The sequence below is a fragment of the Pseudopodoces humilis genome, chromosome 19 (assembly GCF_049639895.1).
Source record: "Pseudopodoces humilis isolate 2021_Gansu_Grassland_sample_001 chromosome 19, ASM4963989v1, whole genome shotgun sequence".
Lineage (NCBI taxonomy): Eukaryota > Metazoa > Chordata > Aves > Passeriformes > Paridae > Pseudopodoces > Pseudopodoces humilis.
In genome coordinates, this window is record NC_142218.1 from 11,538,405 (window position 1) to 11,565,198 (window position 26,794).

At 38.4% G+C, this 26,794-nt stretch overlaps 1 protein-coding gene across 2 annotated transcripts in view; it reads right to left on the reverse strand.

The window, feature by feature from the left end:
* Window positions 1-26,794, reverse strand: part of GNAS (GNAS complex locus) — a 133,140-nt gene that overhangs the window by 38,380 nt on the left and 67,966 nt on the right. For both annotated transcript variants that reach the window (XM_014254151.2, XM_005524837.3), the window contains exons 3-4: window positions 11,319-11,373; window positions 11,114-11,233 (exon numbers count right to left, since the gene is read on the reverse strand). In XM_014254151.2, coding sequence (XP_014109626.2) covers window positions 11,114-11,233; window positions 11,319-11,373 — 175 coding nt within the window. The remainder of the gene's footprint in view (window positions 1-11,113; window positions 11,234-11,318; window positions 11,374-26,794) is intronic.

The window sequence follows — 26,794 nt, forward strand, 5'->3', positions numbered from 1 at the left end:
GTCACAGCACAGTAAGATTCTGTCACAAAAATTCTTCCTCATTACTGTTTCTGACTACAACTATGACACCTTGGTGGAAAGCTGATATAAAACAATTATTTCAAAGACGTTTTAAACTCCATAATGCCTTACATTTGAAGTAGTTTCTGCAATCAGATCTCAAAATGGAATGAAAAATAAAACCAGTTCCTGGCCCTAGCATAAACACATTGGTAATAAATAGAAAGCCCAGGGTTTAGTTTACCAGAACAGTTACATATTGTTTAGAAGAGTCCTCCCTGTGTTCTAAGGGCAGTTTTCACTTCTAAGAAAATACATGAATTACAATAATGGGATAAAGATCACTGTTTGTGTCTTGTTAGGCCAAATTAGCAATAAAATGTTTAGAACTGCCTTTATGCCTGTCCTGCTAATCTGAACTATAACCAGCAATAGTTAAGCAATCTTCTCAGTATGGTTATTAATTGTCCATGTGGGATGGAAAAAGAATTTAATTCCACATTCTTTGCACTTCTTATTGGGGTTTCAAAATCAGGATCTACAACAAGTAAAGAGCAATAGATCATTATACTAAGATACAGTGGGGTTTCTTTGGGGTAGGTTTTTGCTGTTATTTTTGGTCTTTTTTTCTTGTTTGTATTGTGTTTTAAAAAATGAACTACATGACTTGAGATGGTCAAATATGAAGGCCTTTCATTAATACACAACCTTTTGTCTTCAGGCCACATCAAATACATATTCACACATGCTGGGACTGATGCTGAGCCACCTCACACGGCTGAGAACCAGAAGGTTTCACCCAAGCAAGGTCAGAACCAGGTTTGCAGAGCTCATCTCCTGCTTTATTAGAAGCCTCCTTACTGTAGCGACGGATTTTGGAATTAAGACGTAGTAGCTTATTGCAAAAACCCCAGATTCTCCCTCCTCCCTAACACCTACACTAACCACAGCTCTGAAATAATATTTAAGAAAAAGAATAACACAAGAAATCCTCAGCATCCCATTTGAGTCATGGAATGTAGCCTGGGGCTACTCTCAGGGAAGGCAAGAAAAACCACAAGATTTGTTATGTATTTAGGTAAAACAGGGGCTTCAGAGGCCACTAGAAAAATCAAGTTAGCAAAAGGGCTAGGTTTTTTGGCTATTTTTAGTTAAATAGGTATAATTTGTATGAGAGCTCTAAAAATAATGAGTTAGGAAACAAATTAACCAAAAGTAGCAGGAAAATTTCCTGAAAAGAAATAGCCAGAAAACTAGTCCTTACATGTCTGGTTCTTGTTTCCACAACACTGATTCATTTGCTGGCACATTCTAATATAACAGACTCTACAGCAGCATCAACACAGGTTTTTCTTGCACTATAAAATGGAACTCCTAACAAAACAACTAAAATAAACAAATAATACTAAATAACAATTTGGTTTGAGATGACATTCCACAACAAGTAGATCTGAATGTTCGGTTCCAAATGATCCTTAATATTTGCAGTGTATGATCATATTATCCATTCTTTCCCTATGCATACTTAAAATTGGGGGGAAAAAAATTCAAATTATGTAATTTCTGTTAAAAAAAATAAAATGCTGCAGTGTCACAATACACACCCAAGATCCTGTTTAAAGTACAGCTGAAGCTGTGTAAAGCAACAAAAGTCAACAGAAGTGGTGACAGGATGGCACCACCAGGGAAGATGAGGAATGAATTCCTCCTGAGCTTTATGTCAGGATTGGAGCATTTATTCACCACCAGACCAGACTTTACACGTCCCAAAACGTTCACATAACCCTAAAGAGGGAGAAATCCTTGAGGAGAACACTCAAGGAAAGGAATGTCAATGTAACACAGATCTGAAGAAAACAAACAGGGCCTGACTGAATCTGCTCAGGCTGGGCAGGGGCATAGTTTGAATTCCGGGCACAATCCCCAAGAACAGACTCCACTTCTGGGAAACCATAAAAAACCCTGAGAAAATCCTGTGTCTGGATAAACTCTCTCTGGTCTTCCTTAGATAACTGAAGGATCAAGGGCCACAACTTGCTGCTGCTGAGGAAACCTCAAGTCTCACGATACCGGAACACCGCAATGGTTAAAAAAAGCCGCATTTATGTGAAATGTATTTCATTATTAATGTTTTATTTATGAGGCAACAGTTTCTCCACCTGCTGAAAGCTTCCCAACACAATGAGTCAATAGGCAATATTTGTAAATCACTTGTATTCACTTACAGGAATCTCTGCAGACCTCTAGAGAGAAAAAAAAACATCAGTGGAAATGTGGAAGGGACGCCTGGAAAACGGTTCTTTGTTCCAGAATGATCTTGCTGACACAACTCTGGATTAGAAAAGGGGCAATGCAGAATCTAATCATGTTTAAAACCGACTTATATTGGAAAATTTCAACAAGCTGAATAAATGGCAGCATGAGAACAGTGTTTTTGCTCAAAGTTGAACTACAGAAAGTGTTAAAGAACTTGGGGGTTGAGCACTTGGGTTGTTAAAAAAAATAATCCTCAAGAGACAAACTCCAGGCCTGGGAAAAACGAAAGGAACCAAGATCTGCTTTTGGGAAGCATTCTAAAAGAATAAAAGACTGGTAGAAAATGAAAGAATATAACTGGACATACTGTCCACAAGGCTTTGTTCCCTCCAGATGTATAAATACTCAAGAGACTTAAAGAAAAAATGTTTCTGAAGCAATGTTTCATAGGCATTAGGATGTTGGGAGGGAAAAACACTAGCACAGGCAATGCCACTGTGACACCAAATCCACAGGAAACTTAGCATGGACATGCAACATTACCTTTTCTTTGTAAAGTATAATATGGGGTGGATCCTTCAACAGAACAGTTTATTTACTAATTCCAGCAAAAGTCAATGCCATTGAAAAAAACCTTACCTCCTAGAAGGTGTGTACAACCATTACACAATGTCGTGGTTAAAACTGGGATTCAATTCCTGGGCAAAGTTCACTGTCCCATGGAGCTGCACGTTTCATAATAAGAGTTTTAAATAGGTCACCGGCTTACAAATCGAATGATTAAAGGTCAAACCAAACCAGCTCCTAACTGTAAAACTGTCTCCTGGAGGACTTTGCTTCCCAATGTGTCCAGCTTTTAAAAGCAGCACTGACCATTGGTTTCAAACCCCTTTACAGACCTACCCTGCAGAGGGGAGCACAGCTTTCCTTTCCTGGGAGCCAGGCAGCTCTGCTGCATTCCACAAGCCAGGCACTGCAACAAGGCAAGGTCATGGGATGGCAGGACAGCACAGAGCATTCCAAGACATACTGCAGCAGCTGATTTTCTCATTCCAGGATAGGTAAGTACCCACCAAACTGATTTATTTCTCATGGCTCGTATATGAAATCAAGCGATCACTACTGACTACTGCTCAGAGCAGGGAACTCATGGCATCTTTTTGTTCACCCCAGGTTTGGGTAGGGATACTAGAATGTGTTAAATTTGTAAAATCAGACAGTTTAATAAGCCACTTACTAGAATAGGGAAACATCTGCATTCCTAATGGTGTGAACAAGTGTTAATTATTGCTTGCTATTTTAGGGCAAATATGCTGATGATATCACAAAGGAAATGCATACCTACAAATAGTTGAAGATATTCTCCAGCTACTGGCATGTGTCCAGAGCTGAATACAAAACTCTTTGGGAGAGGCCCAGTGCTCTCAGCACTTCCCATAACAGAGTCAGGAACATTTTCAGCAAGGATTTAGTCTCATTATCAATAGTTTTTCATGCTTGGAAAAGAAGAATGATGCTGAAATATTCTGTGTTTCTGCTTGGTAGCTTCTAGTTGTACAAATTAAACTGGATGTGGCTGCAAGAATTGGCCAATGGGAAGGGGAATTCTACTTGAGAAACTTCTGTCAAGTTTGAACTCACATTATTCCCCTTTGTTAAGAGTTTCAAAACACCACAGCATTCGAGAAATGTGCCAACACATAAATCCATACCCATAGCTACAACGTGCTATGGTTAGAAGTCCTCACTAACATATCAAACCATTTCCCTTTAATTTCTGCTTTCACAAGAAGTTTATTTGCCACAGAAACTTTATCTGTTGATACCAGAACACAGCTCCTCACTTTAATTAGGGAGGCAAACTCACTTTGGGGGACAGCAGCAAGCCTGCTCCCTATATCATCAAGATTCCTCTACAATTTAAACCAAATAATCAGTGTTCCTCTGCCTCTTCCAAGTGTATTACACATAGAAAGAGGCAATTCATTAGTGAATCAAATCTTCTGATAGCAGAAAAGGCACAATGAAGTCTACCTCATACCAGCTCTCTCAGGGTAGTTTACACTGGTGACAGAGGCAGTTCAACCATCAGCTATTTTTGGAGACTTCAGTCTAAGAAAGAAGGTTTAATAAGACTGAGAAATTTCCTTTGAGCCTTAAATCACGGTTTGGAAAATGTCTTTTATACTACATCATTTAGCTGTTTTTTGTTTAATAAATATATAAGCTTGAACAGTCAAATCCAATGATATTATTGGTGATGATATTGATATCATGATTAATATCCAATGATATTACCTGGTGCCAAGAACAAACACCTGGGACCACACTAAACTCTGCTGCTTCCTTTCATGTTGGAAACAAAAAGCCTCTTTTTACCAGAAACTTCCACCAACAGAAAAGGGTGTAAGATAAAATAGTTCTCCTCATTCTAAATTCACACAAATCCCAAGGACAGCTCACAAACCCTCTTCCAATCTTTCTGAAGAAGCAGCATCTGTGCTCATAGAAGTGTTCACAGGCCCACAGTAAAGTCTCCACGAAAAAATGAAAAGCAAATATATTTAAAATACATTAATTGAAAGTTCTGCTTTATTTCTGTAATTTAACAGTAAAAAGACACTCTGTTTCCTGGGAGCTTAAAAAAAAAAAATCTTAAATTTTCCTGGAACACTGAAGGAATGTCATGTATTCTCCAAAGACCAGCTGAAAGCCCTGACCAGTAGGCTGAGCACAACAGGGCTGTGGCTGGATCTACTGTAGTACCAGGGAGGCTCACAGGTATCATTTTATTTCATCTATGCATACACCAATATTTTGTGATAGTCTCTTACTGTGATTAAAACCAGAAAATGCTTAAGAATTTCCATATTAAATTACGCCTATTTCCTGTTTAATTCAGATGACAGCTCTTGTATTTCAACATAAATTGAATTAATCTGTCCTTGTTCTTTAAGACTGCTCTGAGGAAAACAAAGAAGATGTATCAAGAGAAATTAAGTCACGTGAACTTCTGAACCTGTAAATATGGTCTGGTATGGTGAGAATTTACTGGATAAAAACACAAGTATAGAACAAAGCATTAGCATTCACTTCAAATGCTAATCAAATAAATTAGTAATAAAGTAAAATATAGGGTGAGAGGTTTTTGTACTACAAAAGCAACTGGACTCAGAAAAGACATGTATATAATGCCCATTGTCTCAAGTCCTGGGCTACAGATTTTCCAATTTAAGGAAATTCTTTGTGGGATTTCAACAGAATTATGTGAACACCTCAGTGAAAGCATTGCAGAATTCAAAGGGCTGAAATAATAAAACAAACAAATAAAACACTTCTAATAAATACTTTAGCACTAACAAAATTTGCTAGATATTGATAGTCAAACATAAGAGTAACATATTCCTATCAGGCATTTATCCATGTAAACAAAAAATCAGAGATTTCAGGAGACTCATTTGCAAATCATTACAAGTTATACATGTTTCAATTATGGGAAACAGAAATGAAATCAAGTGGCTGCCTGCCTCACAGACCCTATACTAAAACAAGGCTTCAAAGGAACTCTGACTAATCTGTATTCAAGAAATTATTCTGCTATTAAAGGATAGGAAAACCAGCTTTACATAAGTTCCTGTTAAACTCTGATCAGGTAAACTCAATTGGATTATCTGGAAGCCCATTTAGGGGGAGCTGCTCTGTGTAGATAAGATAATAGAGATTTAAAAAAGAGTAAGTAAGGATTATTTCAGAGTATCTAGCACCACATCACTAATACCGACTTCCCACTCCTTTCTCTGAACATTAACATTCTTGAGGCAAAAATACTTTACATATCCACATCTTCTAGTAGTTTTGCACCTGAAGATATGTATTCTTTAGTCTTTTACACATAATAAGACAGAGGAGACTAAAAAAAGGTAAATAGAACTTGAGGTGTCTTGCTCAAGATCATAAAAAATTTGGACAAGAAAAAGCTGGAGGCCCTAATTTTCTCTCTGCGCTAAGTATCCAAACTATACACAATACAGACACCCAAGAAACTGTCTCTGTCTCCCACCTTTCCCAGCTTCCCATGAGTATCCTCACCAAGGAAAATGTCTTGCCTACTTTCACACCCCAAAATTTGTGACATTTGAGATATCCCCATGGACAATGTCCCCCACTGCAGTGATTATGTTTGTCATTACTTTATAGAGCTAGTGATGCTGCCAAACCAGAACAGCTCTCTTCTTCTCCCATGATGTATTTAGACAGGAATAATAATATATCTATCATTATACCCATCAGGGTGGTTATCTACAGGGACAGATAATTTTGCTCTGTTGCCTACATAATCAAGGAACACTTCTGGCAGCAAAGAGATCCCAGCTCACATATTTTCTTACTAAGACTCTATTATCTCGTTACCTTCTTGAAGATTTTGGTGTCAAAACCATTTTAAGGACTCCAAAGCCTCGTTCTGACCCTGCTGCAGGTTAAGGGATCACACTTGGCACCACCTCCTTTGTACCACACTGCCCACGGGCCAGGTTGTAAATCAGACCTCAAAACTGATCCCTGTTAAAAATAATCTCCCCAAAATAGAAGAGAGAAGGAGTAAGGGTTACCAGGGTTATTTTTAACCTGGGTTGGTTCAATGCTCTGATTTACACTGGGGACCCAGAGGAGATTTTTTTGGCCCGGTGCGGGTGGCACATCCCGGTGTGGAGCGGAGGGAAGGGTTGGCTGTGGGCACAGGGGATGCTGAGCTGCCTTTGAGGCTGAAGCCAGAGTGTGGTAAAGCTCAAGGACACCACTCAGAAACCATAATAAAACCATTCAGGAGCAGTGGTAGTGGGAGATTCAAAATAACTACAATGGAGCAGTGTAATAAACTGAAACCAAGAGACCTGCAGACAACATCAGCATCTCTTCTAAACATCCACAACCTGGAGAGCCATAGTCATTCCTCTGATATTTTGCCTTTCAATAGCTATGACTCTGATTCTACTGCTTTCTGAATACCATTTTTCTGAATTTAGTATGGTATTTTCAAGAGACATCTTCCTCAACTGAGTCCAGATCAATTAAAAATAGGCAGCTGTAAATCCTGCTCAGCTATTTTGAATATTTCATTAAAACCAGAGAATTATAAATGGACTGTAACCCAAAGTAAATAGGTTTTATTTGGTAGCTTGGTTCAATTTGGTTGATCATGGAGTGTGAAATGTTGATAAAATGGGAACATTTCCTTCCCTCTTCTAAAAGTAAGAGCAAAAAGAAAGGGATGAGAAGAAGGCCACTGTTACTGGGGATGGAGAAAATATCCTAACCACTGTCTGGTATGCAGAACAGGAATAAAAATATCACTTTTATAACCCAGCTAACCTAACATCACCTGACATTTGAGACAGATATACAGCTAGTTTGAATTATTGAAAAGTACTTGGGAGTTTGATTTTTGACACTGAAAACACACACATATAGTTGTGTTAAACTAAATGCATTAAAGGACAATAATGATGGAAATACTATTTGGAAGCCTCAACTATAGATCTGATCTACTAAAAACTGCAATATTTTAAAACACCAGGATGATCATGTGGACAGAATTCCTTTCAGTCAGTACTATGTTTTGCCTTTCTCCATATGCTACTACTTGTATTCAAAAATTTAATTTCTTAATACCAACTGTGCTGAATTAATAATCTCCAACATAGTAAATTTTCAGCTTTAAGGGGGATGTTTAACCTAGCATTACACTGTACCAACATTATTTTTAACTCAAGCTGTTGTTTTTTAGGTTTTTTTTTAATTCAAAACAATATGGTCTACACAAATGACACACATTTCCTGTAAGTCAAAAGCTGCAAAGCAAACAGATGGAGACCCAGACTAAGAAAAGAATTAGAATATCAGAATACAAAAGTCGCTCTTTAAATCCTAATTTACATGCAGAGCTAGATCCCAGTATTAGCATCCCACTGTAAAGCTCCTACATTCTTCCTGACTTTCTTCTGCCTTTCACATTACACTGAACCTTGCTGTTAGGAGACCTGCATTCTAGCTCCACCTGCTCCACAGGGAATTATAAACAGATTTTGTCCTCTACTTTAAAATTCATTTCAACTGCTCCTTCATGAAGATGATCTTGTGTAGCTGCAGAAGAAATCCTAATCCTTGTGCTGACCTCTATGTCAGTGCATTCTCTTCAGGAGAGCTACCTAAATTAAGGGTTAGGAAAAGAAGAATGGGCATTTAAAGGGAAGCAGAACAGCCATGTATTTAAGAGTATAGTCCTAAGTACTTGCAGCCCTCAAAGAAAATCCCCTTGGGACACGAGTGTTCCTCCTCCCTACCCTCATGCTCTTTCCAGGGCAGAGCAGACCATCAAATACTACACTGAGAAAAGCATGTCCTCAAGACAGCTGAAATGTGATTTCCCATGAAGAAAATGCATGAGGCAGAAAGCAAGTTCTGCAGCTCAAACTAGACAGCATTACACAGGGCTGACACTGCTAAAAGTTCCCCTCCCTCCTTCCCAATCAGTACTCTATATAGGAAAAGATTTAGCTGCCAGTTTATGAAATTCTTCCCCCAGTGTACTGGAGGAGGAAGCATATGATCAAGATTTCCTTACATTTAAAACATAACTAGCATAAGGCTGTCCTTTACACTTCCATAAAATTTTTTCTTTCTTCAAAGTACTTTTAATTAATCTGTAACAAAATCAAATGTTATTTTTACAGCAGTATTCAAGGATTGTGGTTTCCTTCACTATGCTCTAAGAGCTGGCATCTAGGGACACTCTAGATCTTAACTTGATTTAAATCATGCAATTAAAATGCAGGTTCAGTTTTCCAGGTGCCAAAGGACTGCAACCTACATTCAGACAAACTCAGAAATCAGAGGCATATTAACTTACATAATCACCAAGGGCAAAGAGAGCCAAGAATAGTCCTTCAACATCTGTGGCTAATGAATATCCAGTTTAAAACCTCAACCCTACAAAGATTTACATATGAAATAGTTAATCATGCCAATGAAGTAAGCCACCAGTCAGTTATGCACACACCTAAACCTCTGTAGACTCAGGGCTTAAAAATTTAAGACAATACCTTTGCCCAGAGAAGAAAAACTAGTTTTATTGGAGCACTGTTATTCCTGAATAATTGTGTGTCATTCAACACCTCAAAGACTCTTCACTGAACTTGGAATTATTCATAGACCTTCTAAGTCAAACAACTGCTCCTTGCTTTCAGTGAAAAAAAGGGAAAAATTAAAAGAAATCACTGCACTCCAGTTGAATGGAAGAAAAAAATTTCTCTGAGATAGAAGATACAAGGAAAATCAAGTATTTCAGTGTGAGGTAGGTCACAGGAATTTGTTGCAGCATTGTTACAGATCACAACCTGAACCAGCACAAAACAATGGCAGTGGGAGAGCTGTGGGCACACAGCCAGTGCAGAAGCACAGAGGGTGGAGCAAGGAACCGTCTTCTCTCTCAAATATTCTCCTAAAACTATCTTCAAAGCAGGAATTTTTCTGTGCTCTCAGCAGGATGATCTCTCCTGCTGAAGGGATCAGGTACTTCTGTAAGTAATGCTGACAAATATCTAAAGAGGTGTGAAGTTAAAAATCTCAAAATCACAAATTTAAGATGCTTTAAGACAAAATGACAATGACTACGTTTTATGGGCTAGAGAGAATCATACATGCCCCCTCCAGCAACCTGTCTGTGCCTGTTCAACACTGAAAAATATTTGAAGATAACACTGCAGTATATTCCAACTTACTGCTAATGTCACCTGACTTCTGCCTTGTACACAAAGCATGTGGGTTTGTTTGCTTGTTTGGTTATTTTTCTTTTGATAAAGACTGACCAAAGCAGAGAAATTCCCAGGAGCAGCAACATTTGGAAAAGGTAACTGTTGTTGGTCTCAGAGACCAGCTTGTTCAATCATGTTTATGTATCAAGAATTACAAACTGAATTAAGAATTGCTGTGGTGTAAACTATCCCACATCTTACTACTATTTGCACTTGCACTTTAATTTCAAGCATTTGGGACTGCTGGACACAAAATTCTGGTGTAAATGGATCATGATTTTTGATACATCATGGTAATTCCTCCCTTCAGCCCCCTGGAGCAGTGCACAGAGAGAAATAAAAGTTTTGAAATACCCCTGCATTACTGCAAGTAAAAGGTGCTTCATGGCAATTAGCAAAAATATCTTCTCAGTGTTTAAGTGTTCAGTGTTTGCAAACTGTATTTTCATGGGCTTCTGTTACAAGTCTGGTTGAAATACAGGAGAAATTAATCACTGTGAGTGGGCACAAAGTTGTATCATCAACTAAATAATGATCCTTTCTGCATTTACTCTGGGACTGCTGGCACCTCAAATGATTAACCAGGACTGGGAGGGCTGGGATAAGGATGTGTGCAGAGCCTCTGCAGAGAGCCTGCCTGACACAGAGTCTGGACCAGCAAGGAAACTCCACTGCTCTTCCAGATGAGAGAAAGCAGCCTCATTAAACGCCAGCTAATCACCAAGACAGTGCTGTGTGTACCTCCACTCCTTTTGGGCAGGACAATTCCCAATAATATCCAAACTTTAGCCCAGCACTGTCCACCTTGACTCTGTGGCTAATTATTTCACCAGAGCACAAAAAGCAGACAAGGGTCTCCATGTTCCTGAAGGATCAGCTGGAATATTCTGGCTGTGCTGCCGTAAATTCGATTAGCACTCACCAAAGGCACCTACTGCAGTAATTCCCAGAGAGCAGCTCACTGTTCTGGGGAAATATTTACTACAGGGCAGTGAAATATAATCATTTGCAAAAAGCCATGGCTGCAGCCACTGTGAATTACTCACCGGAGGGAAATCGAAGTCTATCTGGTTTGCTAAATTTAAGATGTAGTCGATTCGAAACTGGTTCTCTGGATTGGCTAGTTCCACTGGAGGTGCCAAATTGCCCATTGCTGTCACTATTGTCTGCAAAGAAACACAAGTAAAATATTGCAGAGAATGTCTAAATAGCCACCTGGAATAGTTAAAAAACAGTAGCACATAAGTTTACCTCTATAGCTTCTTTAATATTGTTCTTAATATCCTGAATTTTCATTTTCTTCTCCCTGTAATCAAAAAGATATATCATTAAATTTATAAGCCACAAAAGCAGAACACCTTTTTAAAACAGAACATGAACTTGAAAAATATTCTATCAAAGCAGTATTGTCTAAAGTGCTTTCAGTCACTGAAGACTTTTGTAAATAGACTCATTGAAATATCTTGAAACTTTTCTACTTAAGCAGTAACATCTATTTGCATCTATTTTAAGCAGTAACATCTATTTGCATCAAAAAATCAGTGTCTAATTTTGCTTTAAGAAAAACTTACTACAGCCTTAGACTGGGACTAATACGTTCTGCAGAATCAAACAGATTTTGATTCATTTGAATGCAAAATACTGGACATACGTGAAAGTTCTTTAGGAAACAAACACTGGAAACAAACAGAAAGGAAAAAAGGGCGAGTTACTAAAAGTAGAAACAAATGAAAGGACACCAAAGAACCTCAAGGCACAAAAAAATTAAAGCACAAAAATAATGCCTTAGCAGAACAAGCCAGAGCAGAGCACTCAACCTGACACAAGACATTCAAACAGTCTGGATGTGAAACAGAAACAGTAAAGGGTTAATCCAAGTATATAAAATTATCCTTGACTAGAAGCAGAGGAGTAGGCTAGAAAACCACCTGGAATGAGCACTATCATTTGGGATTAACTGCAGTCACATTTATGAGCCCAACAGGCTGGAGCAGGACAGTGAAAACCAGTGCCTCTGCTCCGTTCTCCTGCATTATGAGTCAAACCTGACAAGTTAATTTCAATGCTAAACAGTGCAATCAAATGATCAAACGTTTGGTATAACCAAGAATTAGCACCCTAAAAGTACTACTAGCATTGAGCCTGTAAACTGTAACTTAATTGCAAAGCACTATGATAAATTTTTTCACATTATTAATTTCTTGCTGTACACAGCATAAAATCACTGCTTTGAGGTAAACCAAGTTGGCCATGTAATTACTAAAAAAAGCCAGCTAAACTGTGTGACTTAAAAGTAACCTTTTAATCTTCATTGAACTGCTTTTACAGGACTCTGATCATGGAATATTTATATCAACATTTATATTTTTTTTTTTCATTTTGAAAACTAACAGTTTCCAGCACATTGTCCTAGAGACTATGAAGTACCACAGCATCTCCCTTTTTTACCCTTTTAAAGACAGTAACTCACACTTTCAGCTTACAGACCCCAGCTTGAAAACCTCATTTTAAGGAGTTAATTCAGTAAGCATATTGCAAATGCTTTTTATCACTTTTTCCATTCTATAATTACTCACAGTCAAAAACCAAAATGAAACTGAAAGCATAGTCACCAATCAAGAATGCAGAAGAACAGCAGGGGAAAAAAAAAAAGGTACTACTTCAATAACAAGGCAGACACAGACATCCAGGAGTGGTGGGAATTTTGCCTATCAAATGAAAAAAATAATGCAACTTTTGAAAAAGACAGTGTCAAGGAAAACACCACCATGCCAACCCTACGTTATTCTGCCTTTTAGCCAGAGGTGTGGAGGATGTGGCTGGATGTTCCCTGTGGCTGCACGACTGCAATGCAAGTGCTGCTCTTCCAGAGGGGAAGCAAACAGCACCAAACCATCGTGCTCAGGATGACTCTGCTGTGTAGGGAACGGGTCTGAATCAGCAGCACATCTCCAACAAACACAAATGTGATTATCCTGAAACATCAGCTCCTCACTGACCACATGTCCTCAGAAGTTTGGGGCAGGGACAGGAAGGTCAGTGAAGCTGAGATGCGGAGAGAGAATTGAATGATCAATAATCAGATGAAAATTCTGTTTTCTAGATTTCTTTACCCACCTACAGACTACCTTATTCCTGAAGATTATCAGTTTTTTTGCTTCAGAGATTTGGCACCCCTGATGAGAACAAGGCAGTGAGCCAGGAAAGGCCAAAAGCACCAAATTAAGGAAAATAAATTAGACAGGATAAGAGAGAAAAAACTGAGGGCTTTTCACCCTCTTCCTTCCTAACCGCAATGCCTTCTATTGCCCCAGGTCTTAAACTCTCCATTCCACAACCAAGAGTCAGGATGCACAGATACTGTATTTTTCAGTACTGCACATATGGCTGCCAAACCACCATCCGCTTTCAGTTTTTAGAAATCATGTTTAATTATTAAAAATATGTAAATAATGGTATGAAAGCAGGAAGCATTTATCAATGACAGTGTAAGCAATTTATCTGGCTTTTATTCTGCCTCCAAATTTCAGCCACATCTTGAACCTAATGAACATGTACCCAGATTCTGCCCTGTTTAGATCAAAAGGGTAACTGATATACCTAAAGCCAAGCAAGATACCAGTATTTTTAAGGAATCAGCACTTGTTTTGCTTTTGTTTGGAATATCACTAGAAAAAGAGAAGTTTAGGGAGTTTGCATTGTTTATAAGCAAACTCGTTATTCTCTCTTCCCTGGAACACTTGCTATTAATTGTCTCAAAGCATCAATGAGGTGCACATTGACCTGACTCTTCCATGCCATACCACAAACCTCTTTATTTTTAATTAAAGATTTCAGTCAAACTTCCACATTTACACCTCTTGGCTGATCCTCTCACTACTAAGTGATAATGAGTATGGAGAAATGTTAACCTGCAGCAATTAACAAAGTGCTTGATAACCATCATCATCTTTACAACAAGGATACTCATAGTTCCTATTTCTGGTGTTGTTGCCATGGCCCTATAGCCTGCCCAGTAAACAAGGAATCCTATTACACAGCAGTGAATGTATCACAGCATTTTGTGTTTTGTAATGTTTACTAGACATAAACTTTCCATGACAATGAGACACTTTATTCTTCTGGAACTCAGCATGTTCATCAGTCACCCATCCAACAGCAGCTTACAAACAACTCTAACTTCTCACAAAAAAAACCCCAAAAAAACCCAAAAAGGTGACCTTCATTTTCCTCAGGGACTAATGAGGTGAAGCACACAAAAGCAACATCCCACTGCTCTGCAAAATTGTCCTTTTTGTAAAGGAACTCTGCCAAGTTGCACCTCAAATTTCCAGAACTACTCTAACTTTTATTTTCCATAACCACAAAGACTGAATATTCAACTTAGATTCTTTCCTTTTCTATTTCTTATTCCCAGGTGCTGGCACAAAACCACAAAAGAAAAAAAGCTGGGCTGACAAAATGTTTTCCTCTGGAACATCCTGAGTAGTTTGGGAATGGCACCAATGCTCTCCTGGCTAAGGAATGACTGATGTCTCTGCAGGCCTGTTCTGTATCTTTAGATGTCATGGGTTAATAAGGTCATATTTTTAATCTTGTTTAAAACTTTTGCTTAGGCTGTGCAAGGTAGGCCAAACAAAGCATTAAACTCTATTAGTTGAGGATTAGAAGAAAAATCTCAAATCCTGCTGTTTTCAATATTTAAATGGGCCAAAGAAAAGCTGCACATAGCTTTCAGGAAAACTAATAAAGTCTATTTTAGGTACTATAAAAAAAGATGACATTTTAATTCAAGTAACATTAAATTAGAATGACATCAAAGGTCAGAAAAATAAAATATTCCTTGAAAACCAACCTAATCAGTATTTAGTAAAGAACTTCTCCACCTGTGGTTGAGTTTTACTATTAAAAAGGCAACATTTTTACTCAGACATTATCAAATCTTATGCAAAGAACACATTAACAAACAGTTTATCAGACAGCAAACTAATTTAATTTTAATGTTCACCTCCGGTTTACTTTACAGATAATACAAATGACAATTACTTGGAAAAAATTCTTAAAATCTTAAATGAACATCCCACAGGATGAAGATTCAGTTCACACTGAAACCTTCTGCATCTCCCAGATAGAAAAATAATTTTAAAAGAGGGTGCTGAAATTAATTCTCACAACAAAACATGTTAAAGAATCGGGGGGGGGGGGGGGGGACACAGCTGGATGGACAGGGAGGACAGGACACTTTAATACCATTAATCTAATTCCTAACATCAAAGAATTTTGAATTTTTTGGTTAGTGCAGACACACTAAGAGAGTTCTACAGCTCTGAGAATATATAAACTATTTTAATAGGGCACATTAAAATGTAGTCACGGAGTGTTAATACAGAGCCTTTGTCTCCTTTACAAGGCTGTAAACAGCCCAGCCTCTATCACCTTCAGGGATTGGTGTAATGTATAAATTACCTTTATTTCTGAAGCAGTCAAACTTGGCTGACTGTTGAACCTGCTGACACAACAACTGCAGCAGGGCAAGGCTTCCCTTCCACAGGCAAAGCGCTGCACTTAATGAGTCCATTTGCAAGTGGAAGAGCCAGAACCAAAATCTTAACAAAGCAATTCATTTGCCTCTTATTTTTTATGGTAGAAAATGACATGGTTGTATTTCACACAGGTGCACAGCCCTACTTTTTCAGGTATTGCCAACAAATGTGAGTGCCCAGGGAAGCAGCCATGGGCTGTCTCCTTCTGCTCACCTTCAAAAGCCCATCAATTACACACTGACAGCCAATGAAAACTTAATAGATCAATTTTGTTTTAAAACTCAACTCAGTTCTTTGACAGGCAGTCATGCACTTCACAGGCACGTGGGATTTAAACATGCCTATTCATCTAAATAAAGTGTCTTTGATGCAGTGAAACACGCTGATGGATTTAATAAATATTCCATAAAATCTGCATTAAAATTTATTTACTGAACCTTATGGAAACTAAAAGCACTACCTGCCAATCTACCTCAGAGAAACAGAGCTGTGCAGTCAAGATCTTCAGACACAAGACTACGAGCAAGGAAATTCAATTAAGGTTTTGCTACCAATCCACATTACAAAAATCCTGCAGTATTTTACAATTCAACTAAAAGATAAATTTGTTTTAGCCTGGGCTATTTCTAACAGAACACGGCAATTACCTCAGAATATAACAGCCAGAGCAGCAAAGAAGGCAGAGGCCAAGTCAGAGGCACTTGAAAATGGGGGAAAATAGTTGCCTAATTTGGAGTGAAGCTGAAATAATTCATCTTAGACCTATGACAAAGTATCAATTTTACAGACAAAATGACTAAAATGCAATGGACAAACCCACCACCTATCTTCTGCAAACTCACCACCACCTATATCACACTGCTGAGATACCTCAGTAGTTCTGTCAACATCAAAGAGATTTTCTGTTTCATACTGTTCAAGACCAGCAAGGACAAACCCTTGTAGTGCCATAGGGCAGTAACTGCACAGCTTAAAGCAGGAAATAGGATTTACTTGGGTCCTCACCCGCAGTGGAGCTGAAAGAGGTTTTCTAATCATGTTAATACTTAGTTCTTGGTCAGCACCTGGTAAACTGAAACGGTACCCAAGGCACAGGAAGCTGACACGATGCACCCTAAAAAGCACTTTACAGTCAGTGTTTGCTGGTAACTCTGACCACACAGGGGTTGAGCATCTCCTGGAAGCACGAGACCTTTCCTGCAGAGCCGTTTCCCCTCCCTACCACTATGCTCTTCCTCCTATACCACCTTTCCTCCACCCCAACACCAACTACACTTTGAAAATTCTTTGTTTTACTTCTCCAAATTTCAGGTATCAATACATTGTACCATTCAGCTACCAAAGATCTGTGAGAGGAAATAATATTAGAAAAAGAACAGCTATGAGGTTAAACTATTTGCTTTCTCTGTAAATAAGTAACATCTTTCGGAAAAAAAGAAAAACCCAACAGGCTGAATAATATTGTCGTGATATACTTTGAATTAAAGACACAGTTAGAAACTGATTATGTTGGACAGATCTGTGACCTAAATTATTTGGGAGAACTTACTTCAATTATCCCCTGAAGCATAATCACTTTCTCACACAATATGCGATGCAATGTATGGAGTAGACAATACAAAAAGGGCTTCCACAAGTTCCCTTTTAAAGGCTGTGAAAAGCACTCTAAGTTGCTTTACCACTTCTTGTTTTAGTACACTGCAATATTTTTCTCCATGAATAACATGCACACCTTACTATGTAGCCATAAACACATGAACATATGACAAGAAATACAAGCACAAAGAGATACCTTCTATTAATGGAATGACAGAACCATTCTCCAAGCTAAAAGTCAAGAAACACAAATTACTAAAGTTGATTAAAAAAAAAACCACACCACATCTCTGTGAAAGCAGAAATCTTGTTGTTTTTGATCATTATTTACATTGCAGTGTCAGGGGCTCAGATGTGACTTGTTTCTTCTCTCTGGGAATGGTACCACAATGAAATTATATCAAACTCTAAAAAAGGCATCCCTGAATATAAACATAACATTTTTAGGTTTATTTTATCTCTGCTCCCTGTGATACCCAAAGTGCAAAGGTTAAAGGGTAACTTTATTCTGCCTCTATGGATATTCTGATGCAAAGACTGGTTGTGGGCAGACTTTGCTCCTGATGAAGTTCCAGGACTCTGGCAGCAGGCACGTGGCAGCCTGGTCATACCACCTGCCCAGGTGGATGTGGCACAGAGATGCTATTCTGGCTCTAAGCCACCTTGAGGCTCCCCTTCAGCTTTGCAAATTCCTACATAAAACCAGTTTAACTGGTTTACAGCCCCTTTACACCTGTTAGTGGCACAAAGAGACCATCACAGACACAATATTAAGAAGCATAATTCTGCTTATCCTGCTCCATTTACCTCAACTAATTAACTAGCAATAGTTTAGGTGAGGGATGAAAATAGAATTGTTCACAAAGAGCTCTGTGATGTACGAGCTTGACAAAGGCCCTTTAGTTCCTGCTGTGCAATTAAACACCTCTGTAAATTGCAAACCCTGCCTGTAGCTGGCCAGGCATTCAGAGGGGAACACTCTGGTGTCATTTTCTTGCTCTTAGTACAGGTAATTAAAGCATATTGAAATAAAAGGTGTCCTCAGAAGTTTAGCATTCTCTCTGGACACTTGATATAATAATTAACAAGGCTGTAGAGGACACTGTGAATCCTTTCTGGTGTGGAAGGATGCCTCAGAACCGGCAGGAACAGGAGGACTCAAGTCAAATTGCTGAATCATCCTGCCTTGTACAATTCACTACTTTAAGACAATCAAACTGCTGTCAGGAAGCAGAGACCTTTTTAATTATTTATTTAAGTATTTTGAATGTAGCCATTATTTACATAGAATAGAGGAAATGTCCATTGCCCATCACATTTTTTTAAACACTTCTGCCGAACTGTGCAGCAGCACTGAAACACAGTACGCGACACCTCTCGGGATGTCCCCTCTGCCGTTCCAGGCTCTTTGTACAACCACCCCTCAGAGCAGAACCAACCTCATGGCTTCTCCTCAATTTCTTCAAGCTCAGAAAAAATACCACTGTGGGAGGATACAGTGCCCAGGCACTGCACACAGGTGGATCAGCAGCACCTGCTGTTAAATCTGGGCCATTTGCTGCGCTCTTCATCACCTCATCCTTTGCTTTCACACACAGGCAGGTAACAGCAGCGCTGTGGGGGGGGTTCCTGTTCTCACCTTAGTTCTCACTTTCAAAGCACTTCTGTCCAACCTTTAAAACATCAATTTGATGAGTGTCCTATGTGTGTCATTTGCTCTAAAACTGGCTTGTGAATGCCTGCATTCGAGCAACTTCTTCAGCCAGGACTGGATATGAAGCTTTTGAAGAGAAGGCAATCACATCCCAGGGGTTTGTGCACAAGGATGAGAGGAATAGCTCCTATAATGGCTGATGACCTCAGAGTTACTTAAAGCTGAAAAAGTACACAGCTGGCTAAGTGCTAATATTAAATAGAAAGAAGGCCTAAAATAAAAATGGCTGGAATAGTGGATGCCAAGCAAGTGTAAACACAGACCAGCTAAAGCAGGATGCAATGCAGTAGGGAAGACACTGATGAGACAGGTGGAAAACGGCTGATCTTGAAAATCCCTTGACTTTTTTTTTTTTTGTTTTATTAGTGGCTGTGATCTCTGTTATCATCTGAAACACTTCTGGCATGTGATATTGTAGACAGGTGATCTGGGAGGTGGTTGCCTCTAGCAGTGACAAAAGGGAAGGTTTTTTGCCTCACTCAAATAAAAAGCAATTACCTAACATATTTCACCATTTTTCCCCGGTACTTCTAAAAAATTCCAATAAACTCTCAATGACCCAAACACTTAACATTTTCTAAACGCTGTAGGATTTAGTATTGGTAGCTCTTAATTTCAGAATGACAATCTGAACAGGAAAGCAGTTAAGGCAGGGGATGCAGACCCAAAAAACCAGGGGGAACTGTTTGGACAAGAACAAAGAACTAAACTATGCAGGTGTCACTGAAAGTTAATATTTCAGAGAGATATTAACATTAAACACTTTGTTCACCACACTTTCTTACGGCAGTGTTGAACTGCTTTCACTCAATCAAGTCTTTCCTTCACAGCTGTTAAATCCAGAATTTTTACCACGGACAAAGTCTGAATTAAGGAAGATTTCCACAGTTATCTTCAAAGATAATGAGCTGTCAGGTATATGCAACTTTGCTCATAAGCATTCAAGAATTACAGACTCAGCATTATCAGCAGAAACTAGAACAGCCCCTACCAATCTCTGTTTTTTGGAAGTTCAAGCTCACAGTCGTTCTTAAGAATGTGCTGTTGCACCTAAATGGTGATTTCCATTACACACTTTATTAAAATACAAATTTCAGTAGAAATATAGTTTTCTAAAAAACATTATAGATATCATGTTTCCATGTAAAGACTTAGCATAAAGTTTCCTCTGAAACAGCCACAAAAAAATCCCTGTGAAATTTGTCAAGGCCTGACATTTCAAGAGTTGTAGTTGTGTATTTATACTTCCAGACTGTGTATGAAGTTACTATGGCTGTGCACATAAACTGCAATTTTAGGACACAGAGCAGCTAAATATTGGAATGAGCAAATCTGAAAATGTGTCCCTTGAAGACCCAGGCCAGGGCATGGAGAGGCAGGTGTAACACAGCACACAACAAAGCAAGGTGCTGACAACTTTGGCTCTAATCCATCAAAGCACTTAAGCACATGTTTAATTTTAAGCACATGAGTAATTCTATCAACTTTAATAGGGCTACTCATGGTTTAAGTACTGTGATGGATTGGGGCCAGAATGCCCAGAACCTTTAAGAATGCTACATGGCCTATGTTACATGGAGAAAACACAGCATTCTCCCACTAAACAATTAAGTTATAAATGCTTTGAAAGCAAAATTTACCGTAAGTTGAACTCAGCTATGCTTATGTAAACTCAGAGATATAGGTTCTTCCACAGCCTTTGAAGATAAAATATGATGAGGGTTCTCATGTACAAGATGTCCACAAATTTTATTTTGCCTCTCTACCTCTGCCCACCACACTTTGCTTTGAAATAGGGAGATTAGTTAAGTACACTGAAAATTTAGCTACTAGTAGCACTCTTAAATAAGATGCTTTGGTTGCAGTTTGCAAACATCAGTACTGCAGCCTTTCTTACCTGTCTCATACATGTCCAACTGCAACAGGCTTAACAGTGCAGTAACTCCTGGCTAACATTTATTTTCACTATTCAAAGCTGTGCACATGCCTCTTCTGTATATCTGTAAGATGTTGCAAATACATGTCTTTAAGTAAAATTATGATTTCTTTAAAGTATCTTATACGGCCAGTATTAAGGATGTGAAAAAGAAACAAAACCCCACACCTGCTCTGCAAATTTCTAGCTAGGACAGCCCCTCTAAATCAGTGGTGACTTACCCAATCTCTAAACCACTCACTAAACAATTCTTGATCTTGTTTTATCTTAATGTGGTTCCACAATATGTGACCAGGCCTCATAAAATAACTTGCTAAGAAAGGAAGAATGGAGCAATTTGAGAAATCACCTACACATTAATTTCTTCTCAGTTTTTTGTTTGTTTGTTTGAGATTTTACTTGGTAAACAAGCAGCAGAAAGAACACAAAAATATCTTCTGTGTGGACTATGCATTCTGAGATATCGGCAGCAAGGGAATTATATCCCACTGCTTATGAGATGAATTTTATAGCACATGAAGTACACTACCAGGGAACTTAAAAATTCCATTAAACAAAATTCAAAAGAAAGAAAGAAGTTTTGAAACTATGCTACTGCAGAGTTTCCACTTCTTACTAGAACTGTCAGTTTATTAAAACAGTGCATCTAGAAACAAATTTTTCAGGGCTACTACTGTTGCCAGATTTAATAATAATTTAGACAATTTCTAACTTGAAAAGCTTTGTAAGTTATCACAACGGAGTGTTTTACAGTTATTTCTGTATAACAATTAAGTTTATCCTTGACTTCTAGTATTTCTACTTCACTTGTGCACATCTATCACAGCAGTAGTGTGTGAGCCACAAGCTTGGAATCCTTGTTGAGCAGGGAAAGGAAGCAAAGTGGCTGTGTCTGCAAAAGGCAGTTCAGAGTAACTATGACAGAGGTAAGCTTTTCTCCAAAAAAACCTTTAGGAGGTCAAAGCTGCATTTCAGGCAAAAACAAACCAAAACAAAAAACCATCACAGACCCTGCTTGCAAAAAAAATACAGGGCTGTGCTTGCCTCTGAGTGAAATCCTCAGCATCCACACAACACTCAGATACGGTTGTCTTTACTTCACATTAATATTCCAATGCTTTTGCCACATTGTTCCACCTTTGAAACAAGGAATTTGCTTTATCTTGAGAGCTTCAGTGTGTCCTCACAGCTTCCAGCAATCCACTGGTTAATCAGGGCTGTCACTCTACATTCAAACACAGACACATGTCAATTCCATTCCAAACTGGAATTCAAAGGACTTTCCTCTCAGGGTGGTTTTAAAATATTTTTTCCAGAGTCCCACCTGCTGTTAATTGATCTTCCCTTACCTCCGGCACAAGTATCAGTGAGCAGGTAATCCTCAACAGAGCAAACCTACCAACATCCACCAGAAATAAACCCTTCACCTCTGTTACCCCTGATTACAGATCACATGGAGCTTCACAGATCAATACTCAGCCTCATATTTATAAAGGTTTGTTAATGCCACAGTCACACAACTGCTTATTAATATCTATGCAGTAAGAAACAAGTATACTGTGACACCAAACAATGAGAATTACAACAAGCAAAATTCGGTGTGAGTTAGTTCCACTGAAAGAGCACTTGGATCAGAAAATCAAAACTCCTGCATACTGTCTCAAGCAACCTGACTGCACTGCTATTTATTTTGCATCTCACATACCACTGATTTTACTACTAAATTTTTACTGAGACAAGACCGTGCCAAACCTCAAGGTGGCACGGGACAGGAGCTGAATTCCCCCCATAGCCGGAGTGCTGAGACCAGCTACGACAAAGCAACGCTGCTGTGGGCACCAAACAACACTCACCACAGGGAATCCAGCAGGGGACATCTTGCACAAGTCTTAGCATCGTTCTAAAAAAAGATTTCAGCAGTAAAAAGCTTGTTGGTCTAAACCAACACCTGCTTTTTCTTACGAAAGGTCTCCTCCTGTCAGTGGTGCCACTGAGCCCTCTGCGGACACCAAAGCTGCTCTAACACCTCCTGGAACATCGCTGGAAGGGAACACAAAACTTTCCCCTGTAGATTAGCACGTTCCAACCCTAAAGCTCTGAGGTACAGTAACATTGGCCTGGTTACAGCAAAGGTCATTCAGATCAAGTTAAGGCTGGCCTCAACGTAAAAGAAAAAGGTATAGTTTATATCTGTTGACTGAACAACCAAAGTACTTGTTTGTTCAAAATGGGAAACTTCTGTAATTATTGTTTTAGACGAAGAAGTCAAGGAAGCACAGACTCCCCTCTAAGTTTAAAATCTATTTTCTAATCTTTTCAAATCCCCTGTTCTTACAAACACCACTTATGTCTCCTGAAGCTGTAAAATTACAGGAGGAGTTTTCCATTGCACCTTACTTGTGCAATTGCCAGTGTTTTTGGCTAGTTTCATGTTCTGAAAAAGTTTTCTCTGTCTTAGTTCTCCAAAGTAACAGGAATGAAAAATCACTTCAATAAATTATGATCTTAAGAAAGGCAGTCTCTAAGTACAGCCAAATTAAACTTTAAACTCAGCAAAGCTAAATGAAAATTGTATCTGTTAGCTACTTTCCTCATCTGCTCAGTAAAGTTCCAGTGTATTTACACACAGATAATCCTGACACACTTAGACAAGCAGAGTTACTCTCTTAACAGCCCAGAAGTAACACAGAAATTGTTTATAACCAACTTGCCATGCAAAAGAGATAAACCACACTGAATTTCAAAGCCAACACTGGAAAAAGGAAGCATAAGGCAACAGTGCAAGGAATCAAATTTATGAGGAAAGAAATTCTCCAAAAGCAACTTGACACCAAAACAGTCAGTCTCAAAGGCTACACCACACTGGTAACAAGCCCAAACTCAGATATTTTTGTACTAATTATCTCTGGTGGTCCAGAGATCAACAAGTATCAGGCAATAGCTGCATTTAAAGTATCAACACTGATTTCTATAATTATACTTCATATGATACAAGGTATTTAAATTTATTTTCCAGTTGTTAAAAGTTTTGCACTACCAGAAGTGAAGATCATATAAGAAAAGTATTTGTAAGTAAACACCAAATATTACCAGGCAACAACAACAAAAATACCCTCACTTCCTTCCAAGCACAGACACCGTCAGCACCACATTAAACCCATTAGCAAAATTCTTCAGCCAGTGTCAGGGAATATTGTTTCAGGCAACAGCATCTACCTGACGTTCTTGCTGACCTGACTTTAGAAGACACTGTCAACTAAAAGACATCCAAAATACCTATTTTTTTCTAGACATTTAGGACTCTACTTACAGAAAAGCTGGAGCCAATTTATTAAGGGAAACACGAGTTTCTGTACTGCTACTTCTGAAAGAATTTTGCTTTGGATTAAGTAGGGGAAAAATAAAATCTTCCTTTGATACAGAGGAGCTGTAGGAATGAATCTGAAAACAAAATATACAGTTCCTGTACCTAAATACTGCATTTCCCATTATGCCCACTCATTTAAAATGCACAGTAATAGAACAACACATTCAGGCCACACTCCACCACAATTCTGGACTTCCAGGGAACCCCACCTGTAGTACCAAGGGAGTTTATTTAACCAGGAAGGTACAATTTAGAACCAGAATTCATGAATGTTTTGGACAAACAAATTCTGGATCCAAACTAGAGCCTTCCCTAATGCAACATAAATTAAGTGGAAAAATTCCAAACAGCTCTTATTAAGCAGTTTGGAAGCCACAATGTGAAGAAACTTTCACTTTAATGTATCTAACACCTAAATATATTTGAACTCAACCTGTAAGAAGAATGACCTTCTACTGAGTTTAAAATTGGAAATTAATTATACCTGAATAAGCACATTTATTTTCATTTCCCTTGATAAAAAGGAAGTTATATTGTTGTAATTTAAGTCAAACTGTGACAATGGCACAATTATCATGTCCTGGCCCTGACCTGACATTTCTAAATGATAACAAAAAAGTAAAAGACACAGTTCATGCTGACAGTATGTAATGAATGAGAATGTTAGGCCAAAAGTTATGTGAGAAATGACTTGGTGATACTTAGCTCATCAGTTAGAATATACAGCCCCTCATCATAACTGTCCGATTACTTTCATAACATATGGTCCTTTAAATACAAATAATATTGTTTGAATGAGAAACTTATACACAGCTGAAGAGTTTATACACTCAAGATAATGTGTATAACACTGCAAATTACTTAAATAGCATTGCTTGGGCACAATTATTGATCCAACCAGCTGCTACCTTGGGTTCAACAAAACCACAGCAAAAGCTCTGAGAAGCTGGAGATACTTTGGTTCTACCTGAATCTGACTGACCTCAGTGGCACCCAGCTAATGCAGACATATTAAACCAGGCAAATCAACTGTTTCCCTGGATTTGCATTCTATTTGCAACAAAGGAAAACTTGAAACTTCAAAAGGAAAATGAGTATTTTCTAGATTATTCAAGTACCAGGCTTTTTTAAAGAAACACACACATACTCAATGTGACAACTTCAAAATGTGTTATGAATTTCGCTTCTTGGAGTTCTTGAAGCAGCAGTGACAGAACTTGAAGAGAAATCACAGTGAATCTCTTATTTTTTCCCCCTAATCCTCCCCAAGTGCCATTTCTGACACATAATACTGGACTACACAAACCACTGGTCTAAACTAGTGTTGTGCTGATTCTTAGAAATTCTCTTCCTAGAAATTTCAGCAGACCAGATGCCACTATGCTACAGAAAATGTGTGCTTAGTACCACAGATTTGATTAAAGGAATTTGATGAATCATCAGTATCTACAACATTCTGAAATATATTATTTATGAGATACATAAAACAGACTACATGACACATTTTTTCATTTAAATAAGAGAAGCTGCTTCTTAGCCATGGGGTAAGAAGATACTTCCCAGCTTCTGGGAGGAGAAAGGGGGGAATGGACCCTCACTGTCATACAGGAGGGACATTTCCTTCCAAATGTTTAGCATTTAGGACTGAAAAACCTCTTTCTCTGTGCGAAGTTTCACAGAAAGATAAACCAAGTTTATTCCCACCAGGTACAAGAGTGTATTTCCAACACATGCAAATAATACGCAGAAATGCCCTACGAATTTACTACCTGTAAATCAGATAACCACACCAATGTACCTACAGCTTAATGATATTCACTGGCACCTCCTCCTGTACTTTTGTGCAGGAATTAAGAGGGACCTTTCAGGAGTTCAGACTTCTAGAACACAACATAACCAACGGCACATGCTGTGTATTCCAAACACATTTATGAAATGTTTAAGTCATGTATTTTAGTAGGTTATTAACAGTTGGGTGTTGGCAGCAAAAGGCTACATTTCTCTAAAAATATTAATGCAAACCTAGCCATTAACATTTTTATGAGTAAGTTTTTATAAAGCACTGCACTGACATGAGCTAGTCAATCCTATCCTAAGGGGCAGATTAAGTATTAAAGTACATCCAAGGTGTGGCATCATATCAGTTAACTCTTAGTGGCAGTTAAACTTACATAATTAGAGAAAATTCTACATCAGCTTCATCATTTGAAACTTGTGACAATGCTGAATTCTGCCAAGTGATTCTGAGGGAAGAAATCCCAGTGTACAACTTACAGCCTGAGCTGTGTAACTACAGATTAAGTCACTAGATGGGGGAAAAAATTCCCCAGCATTTTCACACTACATAATAATTATGAAATTCACAAGGTACGAAGGTAGTGCAAGTGCTTTGTCTTGAGCATTGTGCCTCAGGAGTATTTCAAATATTTGTCTGACCTAGCTCTGCATTTCTCCTTTTCTGCATTAGCAATCAATAAAAAAAGGGAGGAGAAAGATGAAGTATCTGGGTGATAATTTCACCGTAGGCAATCAACATTCATATCCAGCATTAATATTCAGGAAATGCCCCAA